We start from the raw sequence: 13,593 nt of genomic DNA on the forward strand, positions 1-13,593 counted from the left end.
CTGTCTGTCTCTCTCAAACATTAAAAAAAAAAAAAAAAAAAAGAATGCACATTCCACTCATTTGATTTGGGAGCTGGATGCACCCTGCAGCCTGACTAGAGTTTCTTTGGCAACCAAAGGTAGACTAAACCAGTGCTTCTCAAGTTTCAGTGTGCATCAGATGACATGGGGATCTTATTAAAATGTAGATACTACTTCAGTGGGTCTGGCTCGGAGCCAAAAACACCAGTGTGTCTAATAAGCTCCCAGATGATACTGATATTACTGGTCAGTGAGACTACATTTGGAGTTGCTAGCTATTCCTGCATGCTAAATTGCCCCAAAGCTCAGTGGTTTAAAACAACAGCTATTATATTATATTCTGCAATATTGTGTGTCAGGCATTTAGGCAGGTGATTCTTTTGCCACATGGTGTTAACTCGGGTCACTCAGCTAGGCTGGGCTAGAAGGTTCAAGATGGCCTCACTATACTCACTATACGCTAAGCATCTCAGTAGGGATGACAGGAAGACTGGGTACATCTGAAACCCTCTCCTTCTGCATGTAATCTCAGGACTTCTTAAATGGTGGTTTGGAGCTCTTAAAGACTAGGTCTAGAACTGACACAGCATCACTTCTACCATATTCCTCTGGTCGAAAGAGTTATAAGCCAGCCCAGAATCAAGAGGGGTGGGGGTAATAGACCCCATCATGATAAGAGTGTTAAAAATTTGTGGCCATCTTTAATCCCCTGGAAGTATCCAGGAGCTACTTAGAGATTTGAGAGGTAAACAGCCTCTCAAGAGGTCTAGAAATTAGACAAGGTTGGCTAGGACAAGATTTGAGTGAGTAGCTGAGATAAGGCCTTTCAGATATCAAAAGAAGCCTTGATCACATCCATTTATTTTTAACAGAGCCCTGATATATTGCAAAAAAACAAGTTAAGAAATGGAAATGGTAGCTACAAAAATTGTGTTATATTTAAATTGTTTATAGTTTTAAAAATTAATGTGTTTACACAACACACTCAAAATACAGTGATGAAATATACTGTGACCAACACCTCCTCCCCCTGAGATTCTAATATAATTGATCGGAAATGGAACCATGGTATCACCATTAAAACAAAACAAAACAAAACAACAACAAAAAACACCTCTCCTGTTAATTTTTTTTTTTTTTTTTACACAGCCATGATTGAGAACTACTAGCTTACATAATGCTGGAACTAAAATTGGACAGGTTGGTTCTTCTTGAAACATTAAGCACCATTTATAATAAAGATTGCTTTAATTTCTGATTTCAAATATATAGAATAAACAAATGTGTTTCCTGGCATTCCCTGACTTTTAAACTAGAAAAAGTCAGGTTCTTAAGGCTTAAATTTTGAGTTAACACCTACTCATATGTTGTGACAAATGTATTTGTAATATAATTGGCCTCCAGTTTCCAGGCCTGTCTGCCTAGTGCTAAGGATGCTGCGTTCACATCTGAAAAAAAGTCAGTTTTGCAATAACGGTCACTAAATATTCCCTGGGGGCAGAGCATGAGATGAAAGTGTTGGCCTTTCCACCAGAGGCTCAGCCAGTGCCAGAAATGAAGCTGTGCACCTAAATAAGACCCCAGATCTCTAGGCACCAAATCCAATCCAACCAAGACTGTTTTTTGGTACTCTGCAGCTGGGGATCTTATGTCATAGTAGCTCAGGAGCAGTGTAGCAGGACTGGTCTTTTCACTTTTTTCATGTTTGAGAACCTCTTCAAGGTTATAGCGAATTACAACATGACAGAGACTTGGTGATACAGTGAGGACTCTGACTCAGAAAGATACAAAAATTATATTATAGAATTTTTGTATCTGCATCTCTTCCTTTTTCCTCCTCCCTTGGCAACACCTTTCTCTGTTTGCAGTACCAGTAAGTTCTCCTCCCTGGATGCCCCACTTTAATTTAGCATTTGCTTCATCAAGTCCTATAAGTAGTAGGGACATCTATATGTAGAAGGTTCAGTGGGTATAGATTTTCTCCCAGCTTCTGGATAATACAGTTTCCCACATTATTCAATTATACCTTCATGATTCTTTTTTTTTTTAACGTTTATTTATTTTTGACACACAGAGAGACTGAGCATGAATGGGGGAGGGTCAGAGAGAGGGAGACACAGAATCTGAAACAGGCTCCAGGCTCTGAGCTGTCAGCACAGAGCCCGATGCGGGGCTTGAACTCACGGACCGAGAGATCATGACCTGAGCCGAAGTCGGCCGCTTACCCGGCTGAGCCACCCAGGCGCCCCATACCTTCATGATTCTTGTTGTATATGTATTACTAATAACATAATTTAGTTAATTTTCTTATATCTATTGTTAGTCACTCATTTTTCAAAAATTTAGCTTCATTCCAAACAATGGTATCCATAAAATAATGGCATTATTTGTTAGATTCACATATTTTTAATACACACTAAAAGAAATCCATTGCAAGTAGTGCTTTTTAAAAGTATACATCTATGCACATGAAACATAATTTTGGAAAAATCACGATTATCTATCCATCATCCTGAAAATAATATCTAAATAAGTTAGTAATCTTTTAGGTGTAAGTAATAAAACACCCAATCCAACTGATGTAGGCAAGAAATGGAAAATATGGCTCCTATGAGAAGCTTTTTACAGCTCTGCAATCCTGCTCCTTTGCCTAGGTGGATCTCTGTTTGTCTCTTCTGAAGTGGCTTTATTTTCAGGCTCCCTGTGTTTTCAGCTAGACCACTGACATTCTTATGCTCACATCATTATGATACTGGAGTAGGTGAAAGAAAAACTTAGTATCTTCAGGAGTTGAACAAAAGTCTCATAATTGAGTTTTAATCATCTTCATTAGCCTGAACTGGGTCATATGCCCAGACCTGAAGGAACTAATGTGTCCAGGTCAGTAGGATGCATTGATTATCCTGAGGGGCGGTACAGTCCATCTTCCTGTCGGCACATGGGCTAACAATAGGGGTGAATGGTTCATCCAAACCAACCATGTGGGCTGTTTTTTTCCCCCCACAAAAAGGAGAAATAGACCTAGTGGACAAAAACCACCTCAAAGTTTATTATCTTTCTCCTGATTATTATGTATAACCTTTTATGTATATTATTCTTACTCATTATCTTTTGTATTCACCCTTTCCTATTCAACCAGTTGTAGAGAAATGCATATTAATATTTTATAGAAAGATCTATACTTACCAAAAAACAGAGGACTTCATGTAAACTTGAAAAACTTATAAAAGGAATAGAAAACTTGGTAGCTTTGAAGTTTTCATCCAAAGTGGGAAATAAAAGCTAGATTGTATTAGATTAGATTAGATCCATCCATCTATAACAAATACTTGAATTTTCTTCTGTGATAAGTATCTCAATGTATTTGGCTAGTGGCTTATTGGTAATACTCTAGTTGCTTTAATTATTAACAAATACTGTGCTATTATGTTTTTACATAGATGATCTCATTTGAACTTTACATTTTGGTGAGGTAGATATCATCTTAATTTTACAGATGAGAAAAAGGTTTTAAAGGTTAATTACTTTACACAAGTAGTAATTTACACAGCTAGTAAGTAATAGAGATTTGGTTGTAAATCCAGGTCTTTCAACTCCAAAAGGCAAGCACATATGACTAGAAATGCAAGTGTGGAGGTAATAGGGCTGTGGGTTTTTGCCATCTTATACTGAGTTTTTGAAGTTATTACCTATAGTTTGGAAACAACCCACTTTAACTGAATCTGAATTTTCTACCTATCAATAGGTAGTCTTTTGCTACTAGCATTTGTATCTAAGCAGTAAAACAACCAATGGATTCAATCAATTTATTTGTTGAGAAAATAAATAAAAATATCTATCTGACATTGTTTAGAGTAAATTAGAATTTGATTGACAAAAGTTTTAGCTTTCACGTCTCTGGGTTAATTCAAAAAAAACCAAACATCTGATAAAAAGTAAAGGACTCCCTAGTTGAACCTCAAACAGTAAAGGTAGGATCGCATCATTATCTTATAGTTGGAAAATTCTTGCAGCAATTAGATACTGCATGGTGAATGTATGCATGTTATTCAATGCTGAGACAAGAAGTCTAAGCATTACTTACAGGCAAAATTGGGGAAGGACTGTAATAGAGGTGGAATGGCCTAGAGAGTGATGGCATAGATTGAGCCAAGTCTGAAGAATGAGAAGAGAAAATGCAGCAAAGGGAAAAATTGAAAGATAGTTTTGAAAAATATAAACTTATGAAAGAAAAATAAAAATGCCTTAGCACAATACCTGTTGTTAGTCACAGCCCTCTCAGCATTGTTGGAAACATTACGGGGGCAATTTTGCAGAGTTAGTACTGTGTTAGAACATGATCTCTTGATTCTGTGTATAACTCAAGGAGTGGGCCAGTGTTTACAGTAACTTTGTTTTAATTTAGAATAAATATGAAGTGATTTCTTAGAGACTTTTCATTATAGATTGGTACTGAGCTATTGGGGTAGAAAATGATGACTTTTAAACTGAAATTATTTCTTCTCAGGCATTATAAAAAGACAATGGAATACATTTTAAGAAGTACGGTCTCAATTTAGCTACTTAAAGAAGAAGGAAAGAAAAAGACTTTAGGAGAAAACATTTTTAACTCTTTTTCTCTTCTTGAGAATGAACGTTTTACTTATAAAGGTTGGGCCTTACACATGAGAATGTAGATTGTGAGGAATCACGTCTAGAAAATTTAGTTGTCAAGTGATTTAAATGCCACTATTGACTATATATTGTTCTGGCCTTCATACCCCTTTGTTCTATTTTATTTCTGTAGAAATCACTAATTCATTTTTTTAATTTCCCTTTTTAATGCCATTATTGCATTTTGAGAGCATCACCCTTCTTAAGGCTTATGAAGTTGTACACACAACTTTTTACTATACATTGTAGTTGCACTTCATGGGGGATACGCTTTAACTGTGGGGTGATATTGAAAATAGTCATTACAGGCACCAGCCAATCAGATTGGGCACCAACCACAGCACTGTGCCAGAGTATGCTGCTGGCTGTGGTACTATTTAGTCCCACCCTTTCACTGAATCACAGCCTTCTATGGTAATTTGGTTACAAGTAAGATGGGCCAGTGTAGAACTTTGATCTTCATGATTGGCTCAGGTGAAAAGTCTTTCCCTGACTATATGTGAGCAGATGAGTTTATTCTGAGCTACATGAAATACATTTTTCTAGTCCTCTTTTCTTCTGTACATGGACTGAAATTGTAATTCATTAGACAGTGTAAAACGAGATAGATAACTTATGCATCAGGCAATTGGAAAATTGTTTGAATGATGTACAATCATGTAATTTCCATTTAGTATGGAGTCCAGTGTTTAAACTTTTCATTTCAGCATCTTAGATCTTTGAACAAGGGATTCACACAGGCAGAAGAGATCCCCTGACTGGTACCACTGTTTATAAAATGTTCCATTTTTTTCCATCCTCTCATAAAGACTCTGGAATCTGTGAAATCTTTGTAATTCATAATTTTTTCCCCTTCTTTTGAGTGGACATCCTCTGCCTTGCAGATTTCCAGAGACAATTAAAGTGATATAATTTTCATTTTTGACACATTTACAATTTTTTTTTAAAGGATGTCAGGCTGTTTCATTTCTTAAGTACACAATGTTCATATTTCATCCAGCCCAGGCCTGTATTATCCATAGTACTGATAATGTTCAACCTCTAATTCACAGATTACTTTCTCACTGAATTATCTTTTTTTTAAGTTTATGTATTTATTTTTAAGAGAGAGACAGAGACAGTGAGAGGGGGAAGTGCAGAGATAGAGAGGGAGAGAGAAAATCTCAAGCAGGCTCCACACAGCATGGAGCCTGATGTGGGGCTCGAACTCACAAAACATGAGATTATGACCTGAGCAGAAACAAAGAGTTGGACACTTAACCAACTAAGCCACCCAGGCACCTGCTGAGTTGTCTTTTATATTGTAAATCTTCATTTTGGACTCCATGGATCTCTCTTTGTTCCAGATATTTGGAGGGCTATACTTCAGATATCAGGGACTAGAAAACCTAAAGTCAGAAGGAAGACATAGGAGACAGAATTAACTTGAAGTAGGAAACACCTGAGTTAAACATAAACACCTTTTAGTACACATAGCATGTGGTTCTCTAACAATGGATGAAAGTATCAATTTAAAAAATAACTTAGGGAAAAATGGCTTCTAAATCAAAGGGAGTATTTAGTCAGCAAAATTTATTCGTTTTGTCATATTTTCATTTACCTTAATAAGTTTCTTTTTTCTTGTAGGTTATGACTTTTGTTCTGAAAGACATAACTGCATGGAGAATTCTGTCTGCAGAAATCTGAATGACAGGGCCGTTTGTAGCTGTCGAGATGGTTTTAGGGCTCTTCGAGAGGACAATGCCTACTGTGAAGGTAATCCTTGTAATGATGTGTAGCTCAGCTGTATAAATTTCCTAGGATTACTGCATGCAAAATTTATTAATTTCCCAGGTTGTCAAGTTGATGGGCCCATTAAAAGCAGTGAATTTAATTTGAAGCATATTAATCAGCTAAAAATAATTATCTTTCAAATTAAAGTTTTTTAGCTATCTGCTATATGTCAGACTAATAAGTTATATGGCTGGTTTCTTGAATTAAAATAATACTTCCACTGTGAAATTGCCTTTCTTTTTTCATAATTAGATATTCAGATAGTTCACATATTGACATGATTACTGTGGCTTGCAGTTAGAATTGTAGTCAGATTTTTCCAATGTTGTTGAACAAAAGCAATCAATTAACAGGAAGATAAAGTACCACTGCTATCTTTGTTTGCTACTGTGAGTAATCTCAGTGGTTGTATTAATGCTCCGTGGTATTTAGTAAATAGCTCCAGTGGAGTAAATAGATTCCTAGTTATTTTTTTAGAATCTTAAACTAATATCCACGGTAGTTTATTCTCTCATGGAAACAGTCCAGATACTGTGAGGAGGCCCTTGACATTCACAAATACTGTTCAGGAAAGACCCTGGAAGTCCATGTAGTAATTTATTACTTCCCTGAGGCACAGATTTAGATGATTCTCATTAAATATATGACTAGCTAGTGGGTCTTGCAAGTAAGAACACTGACACAGTGGTGTTTGGACATTTGGAGGGTTCTAGACTTATCCTTTTCAAATGTCAAGAATGTGCCATTGGTCCTTGGAGACAGAAAACCTCTAAGGTATAAACTTGCCAGCCTCTGTTTAGCTACACGATGATTTATTGGCCCTTGGGAAACCAATTTCTGTTGTTTCTCTTAGCTTTCAATAGATTTTCTCTGCCTTAAAAGTTGGTATTTATTTTTAAAATTGACCTTTTTTTTTTCCAAAGTATTTCTTTAAATGTTTCTGATTCAGTCCAAAAGAGACCATTATATTTTTGCTTAAAGATATCTTTCCTTCTCCATTTATGATGCAGATTTTTTTAAAAATGCTCATTTTGAAACTTAGTAGTGTATTTTCATTATAATATTTGAGATCTCTAACATGTAATAAGCCCCACTGATACTGTCAAAATGTGTAACATGAAACCACATGATATAAATTCATGTGATACCTCTTTCTGGATCTTAATTTTCTGATCATTATTTTTATTTTGAGCTTCTGCTTTTGTTGTTGTGGTTAAGTATGTGCACTCATGTAATAAAGATTTAGTGAGCACCTATTGTATACCAAGCACTTTTCTAGGTACTGGGTAGTGAATAGTGAATAAGACTGACAAGTTTCCTGTGTTCAGATCTCACATTCTAGGGGGAAGACAGAGAATAAGTGGTAACCATAGAAATAGAGAAGGCAGTTTCAGGTAGTAATAAATAATAGGAATAAAATGAAACGGGATGATGTGATAGAGAATGATTGGGGGTTAATTTAGATGAGATGGTCAGGGAAAGTCTATGGGGTTGATGGAGACGAGTTGACAGTTGACTTGAGATTTGATGATAAGGAAACAGCATAGAAAGATCTGGAACAGAGCATTTCAAGCAGGAGCAATAGCAAGTAGAAAACCCCTAAGTGGGAACTATCTTGGATGTTCTAGAAACTGAAAGAAAGGATAATGTGGTGCAGCAGAGGAGTCAGTTAAGATGCAATCGAAGAATGAAGTGGGGGCCAGGTATTTTAGGGAGGCTTGTAAGGATTTTAGGTTCATCTCAAATAGGGGAGTGATATACTTGTATTGAAAAGGATGGCTCTGGCTGCAGTGCCTTAAATTAACTAAATTGTAGATTATGGGTTAAATATGGTGGGGAGAAAGAGACATAAATAGGAAGACCAGTTGGGAGGCTTTTGCAGTAGTTTAGGCAAAGATGTTGGTGGTCTGGATTAAGAAAATGATAAGGGAGATGAAGAGGAGGAAGCGTGTTCTTGGTGTTGGTTTGAAAATAGAGCCAACAGAAAAAGAAAAAAAAAAAGAAAAAAAAAAGAAAATAGAGCCAACAGTACTTGCAGATAGTTTATTGTGGAGAAGAATTGAGGAGGGATTAAAGGAGTTTGAGGGGCGCCTGGGTGGCGCAGTCGGTTAAGCGTCCGACTTCAGCCAGGTCACCATCTCGCGGTCTGTGAGTTCGAGCCCCGCCTCAGGCTCTGGGCTGATGGCTCGGAGCCTGGAGCCTGTTTCCGATTCTGTGTCTCCCTCTCTCTCTGCCCCTCCCCCGTTCATGCTCTGTCTCTCTCTGTCCCAAAAATAAATAAAAAACGTTGAAAAAAAAATTTTAAAGGAGTTTGAACAACACATGGATGACGTTGCTGTTTATTGAGACAGGAAAGAGTTTAAGAGAAGAGGGCAGAGATTTAGATTAAATAACTTTTTAATGCAACCTACTGAAAATGGGTTTTTATCATTGTTATGTATAAATGTATAGCACAAATGAGCAGCTACTTTGCATTCTGAATGGATCATACTGAAAGATGGTTTGTAAATTTCTTCACATTATTTCTTTGTCATTTAAAGATAAAAATCTTCAAAAGTTAAGAAAATGATGGAAAAACTCGGTTTATTACAGAGATCTTGAATTTTTCATGATGAGGACTTTTAATATTGTATCTTTCATTATTCACGTTAAGAGGTTTTTTCCAGTATTGTGATCAAATTTGGTTTTCCTTTTCATTCTGTTATTGTTGTTAACTTTAAGGATATTTGACTTCTTAGAAGCAACATTTAAAAATTATGCAATGGTTCATGTTGTCTATCAGATGGTCTTACAGAATTCTGGTCCTCTAAGAAGTTAGACTTATGATTATATACAAAAATAAGCAAGTAATAATTTGTAAGTGATCTACATTATGTTTATTAAATCTGTAGGGTTGTTTTAATGGTAAAACTGTAATTGAGATTATTGATTTTTACCACAGTTTACTTGATCAGGTTTAAAATAGCGCTGTTAAATGTTGGAGTTCATTTGTTCATTTGGCAAACATTTATTGAATGCCTTCTTTGTTCAAGGCTACACTAGAGGTGAAACAGTAAATAAGACATACATAACTGATATTATCTCAGTCAAGAAATATAACATCCAGTTCATTACACCAAAGAGCATTTAATTTCACATGTGGCAAATGCCCTGAAAGAGAAATAGGTGAACAAGAGTCTGATCTGGGTGGGTGGGAGTGCTTGAAGAAAATTGTTTGATTGTTTGTTTCTGAAATCTAAAGATTAAGTAAACATCAGCTAGGCATAGAAGTAAGGATGGGAAAGAAGGGAATTTGCCAAGCAGAGGACTCAGCAGGCCTCCAGGTGGTGAGAAACACTTTGTAAGAATTGATAGAAGGCAGAGAGCAAAGGGAGAGGTGCCTGATGAAATGGATGAAGGGCGGCATGGCCTTGAAGGGCACAGTAAGGACTAAATAAGGGTTTCATGCTAAGAACAAAGGGGTAGGCAATGAAAGTTTTTAAGGAGTGAAGTGCCTTGATCACATTTGTGTTTTAAATAAATCACTTCAGCTTTAGGCTGAATGGAGATAAGGCTGGATGTGGGAAACCAGTGGATATGGGAAACTAGTGAATGAGAGACAGTGGTGGCTTGCATTAAAAATGGAAATGGAGGTGTGGATGCGTTTGAGATCATTTGTGAGGTAAGACTAGTCCTGCTGGCTAATGGGTGACAGGAGATGAGGAGGAGAGAGGTTTCAAGGTTGCTACCTAGGCTTCTTTGCCTGAGTAACAGGCAGATGGTGGTGCTACTTACTTAGAAACAGACTGGGTGGGAAAATCACCAGGTTGCGTTGTGGTACCTATGGAACATTACAGCTGAGTATCCTGTTGAATATACTTGGATATGGAGTTCAGAGAAGTTTAAGTTGTACATAAAATTTGGGATTCTTTGGCATATAATTGGTAGCTGAAGAACTGCAAGAAATTGCCTAGGGAGTTTTTGAAAACTCCAGACTTTGAGCATTTTATAGAAAACATGATTTGGTGATGGAGATAGCAAAATTGTGGCTGAAATGTAGGAGGAGAGAAAAGAGAAGGTGGTGTTATAGGAAGCAAGAGACAGAATTTCAAGAAGAAAGTGGAATGAATGCTTCTTAGAGATCAATAAAGATGAAGACTGAGAGATGTCCTTTGCATGGAACTTTATGGATGACATTGAGGACAAGAGCAATAGCTAAATTGGGTGCAAAAGTGAGGACACAAGCCAATTGGGAGCACATTGAATATTGCATAATGGGAAAAAATGTATCTCATGAAGGGACAGAACTCCTTCTAGATGTTTTCTTATGAAGGGAAGGAGGAAGAGAGCAGTAGCTTAAAGGAAGTAGGGCTAAAGAAGCATTTTCTTCCCTGTCCTCTTTTTTTCCTTTTAAGTTCTGTCTCTCCTTTACCTCCAGTATCTCAGCCATGTAGATGATAACCTGTTGTCCATGAATGAGTTTCGAAATGCCTTAGGTATTTATAAACATGGTTTAATATTAGGATTTTATGATTGGATGTCTTGCCCACCTTTTAGATATAACAGATGTAAAATATTCAGAAGTATGTTGGCCTCCTTTGTATTTCTTATAAGCTATATATATGTTTACCATATTTCTTTTAAAAATTACGTATTCAATTCCATCCATTCATTGTCCCTCATTCGCTTTAGATTCTTAGTAAAATTTCAGTACTTCCCCTTCACTTCATCTCTTGTCAGTACATATAATCTGAAAGAGTTGTCAAAAATTAGTCTGGCCATCATGTTTTCCAGAATGGTTCTTTGCTACATGTCTTCATTCTAAAATGAAAATTATAGGAGCTTTTGATGTTTTGACTGTATCTTCCTTCTTGACATTCCACTATTCACTATTGTGTTAGGACCACCTTGGCATCCCATTTTAGATAGTGTCTTCAGAAGTCATTCATTTGTTAACTTTTTCTCTTTGGTGCATGATAGTTGCCAGGGATTACATTGTGTCAACCCAATAGTGCGTTATGTTGAAGAAGCTTTTTCTGGATTCCCAAACTCCTTAAACAGTTGGCGTTGTTGCTCTCCAAGCCTTTGGCATTACACAAGAACAGGAAAGTAATTTTGTACAAGTGAGTCATTCATATAGTTGCATATCACCTATAATTACTGAAATCAGTAATTGATGTTTTATTAAGTACTCAGATTAACGAGAATATAGGCGATTGTTTGGTATAATCTGAACTCCCTAGAGGAATAATCTCTTATTGATAGACCACTTCCTCTTGGATTCATTTAATCTCTTTCATTCTGACTGCTGCTGCCAGATATTTTTTACTTCCTGTCACCCTCTACTTAGTTATTCTGTCTTTAGTGTCTCACTCCCTCCTGACCCAGCCAGGACCCATTCTCCAGATTAACGTTTACAAAACACCATTTCTTTTCTTTGAGAGCCCACAGTGCCTTCCAGTTCAGCACGTCAAGCTCCTTTGCTAAGGTTCCACGGTTCTCTGTTGCCTGAAGGCTCCAAGGTTCTCTGTTGTCTGGCCTTTGAGTTATTCATCCATTAAGCCTTAGCAAGTCACCTAGAGCTATTTAATCAATTACTTGGCTCAGAATGGTTCATCTGTGTTATGGATTGAACTGTGTCCCTAAAATTCAGATGGTGAAGTTTGAAAACACAGTACCTCAGAAAGTGACCTTATTTGGAAATGGAACTGTTAACAAGTGTAATTAGTTAAGATGAAGTCATAGTGGAAAAGGGTGAGGTCCTACTCCAGTATGACTGTTGTCCTTATAAAATGGGAAAATGTAGACCCAGACACAGGGGGAGAATGTCATGTGAGCATGAAGGTAGAGATTGGAGTGATGCATCTACAAACCGAAGAACACGAAAGATTTCCAGGAAAGCCCCAGAAAGTAAGCAAGGGGCATGGAATAAATTGTCCTTCACAGCCCTAAGAAAAGAACCATCCCTCCAACACCTTGATTTTGGTCTATTAGCCTGCAGAATTGTGAGACAATAAATCTTTGTTGCTTAAGCCACCAGTTTGTGGTACTTTATTATGGTAGCTATAGCAAATTTCTATAATCTGGCAGAAATACCTTTTGCTTTTTGGTCTAATGCTTCATGATTTAATTATCCTTCCAGACTACTTATGTTTTATTTTCTTCCTGAAGACTTTCGTGATGAATTAAGTACAAAGATTTAATTTCTCAAATCTATTTTTAATTTTTTTTTTTCAACTTTTTTTTTAAATTTATTTTTGGGACAGAGAGAGACATAGCATGAATGGGGGAGGGGCAGAGAGAGAGGGAGACACAGAATTGGAAACAGGCTCCAGGCTCCGAGCCATCAGCCCAGAGCCTGACGCGGGGCTCGAACTCACGGACCGCGAGATCGTGACCTGGCTGAAGTCGGACGCTTAACCGACTGCGCCACCCAGGCGCCCCTCTCAAATCTATTTTTTAAAATTTTTTCTCACCAAAGAATGAATACCTTGTTCTGTACCGGTTTATATCCAATTGTCCAGTTGTAATATACTTTCTTATACACCATAGAGTTTATTAAAGGACTGATACATGTATGCCTGTATATATAGGTCTCCCATCTATAAGTATCTTGTGGTCATAAACTGTTTTATTTTCCTTGAATTCCTCTAAACTTCTAAAATAGAGATAAACAACGTAGAGTTTAAGAAATATTTGTTTGTTAATGGTTTTGAAATGCTTAGATATGCTGAACAGATGGGCACCTTTAGGCTACCCCACCACTAAAGAATTATTGAGGACAAGCATTGAACTTACTGAATTGTGCTTATATTGCATAAGAAAGGCTAATGTTATATTGATTTTTATAGGTAAAAAGGAATTCAGTTGTTTTAAATTGGTATGTTTTGGCCTTTAAAAATTATTTTGAGTAGTGCAAGAAAAGGAATTCATTCATTTAGAATACTTGCTATTTGTTAAATTATATGTGCACTGATATATGGATAGTAAAAGGACCACAAATCCCAGAAATTTCCCTATCTCTATCTTGCTTTCACTGTACACTCTAAATTTTTACTTAAGATTTTAATTCTATCTAAAATGTGCAAACCAAGTCACTTGAACATTACACGTCTGGCAGGTAGAAGGTACTTAATTTAAATGCCACTGGAATGTGGAGATTAGAAT

At 36.7% G+C, this 13,593-nt stretch overlaps 1 protein-coding gene across 4 annotated transcripts in view; it reads left to right on the forward strand.

The window, feature by feature from the left end:
* Window positions 1–13,593, forward strand: part of NELL2 (neural EGFL like 2) — a 408,634-nt gene that overhangs the window by 209,638 nt on the left and 185,403 nt on the right. For all 4 annotated transcript variants that reach the window (XM_058743047.1, XM_058743046.1, XM_058743049.1 and 1 more), the window contains one exon: window positions 6,301–6,429. In XM_058743047.1, coding sequence (XP_058599030.1) covers window positions 6,301–6,429 — 129 coding nt within the window. The remainder of the gene's footprint in view (window positions 1–6,300; window positions 6,430–13,593) is intronic.

Source organism: Neofelis nebulosa, chromosome 8, assembly GCF_028018385.1.
Source record: "Neofelis nebulosa isolate mNeoNeb1 chromosome 8, mNeoNeb1.pri, whole genome shotgun sequence".
NCBI classification, from domain to species: Eukaryota; Metazoa; Chordata; class Mammalia; order Carnivora; family Felidae; genus Neofelis; species Neofelis nebulosa.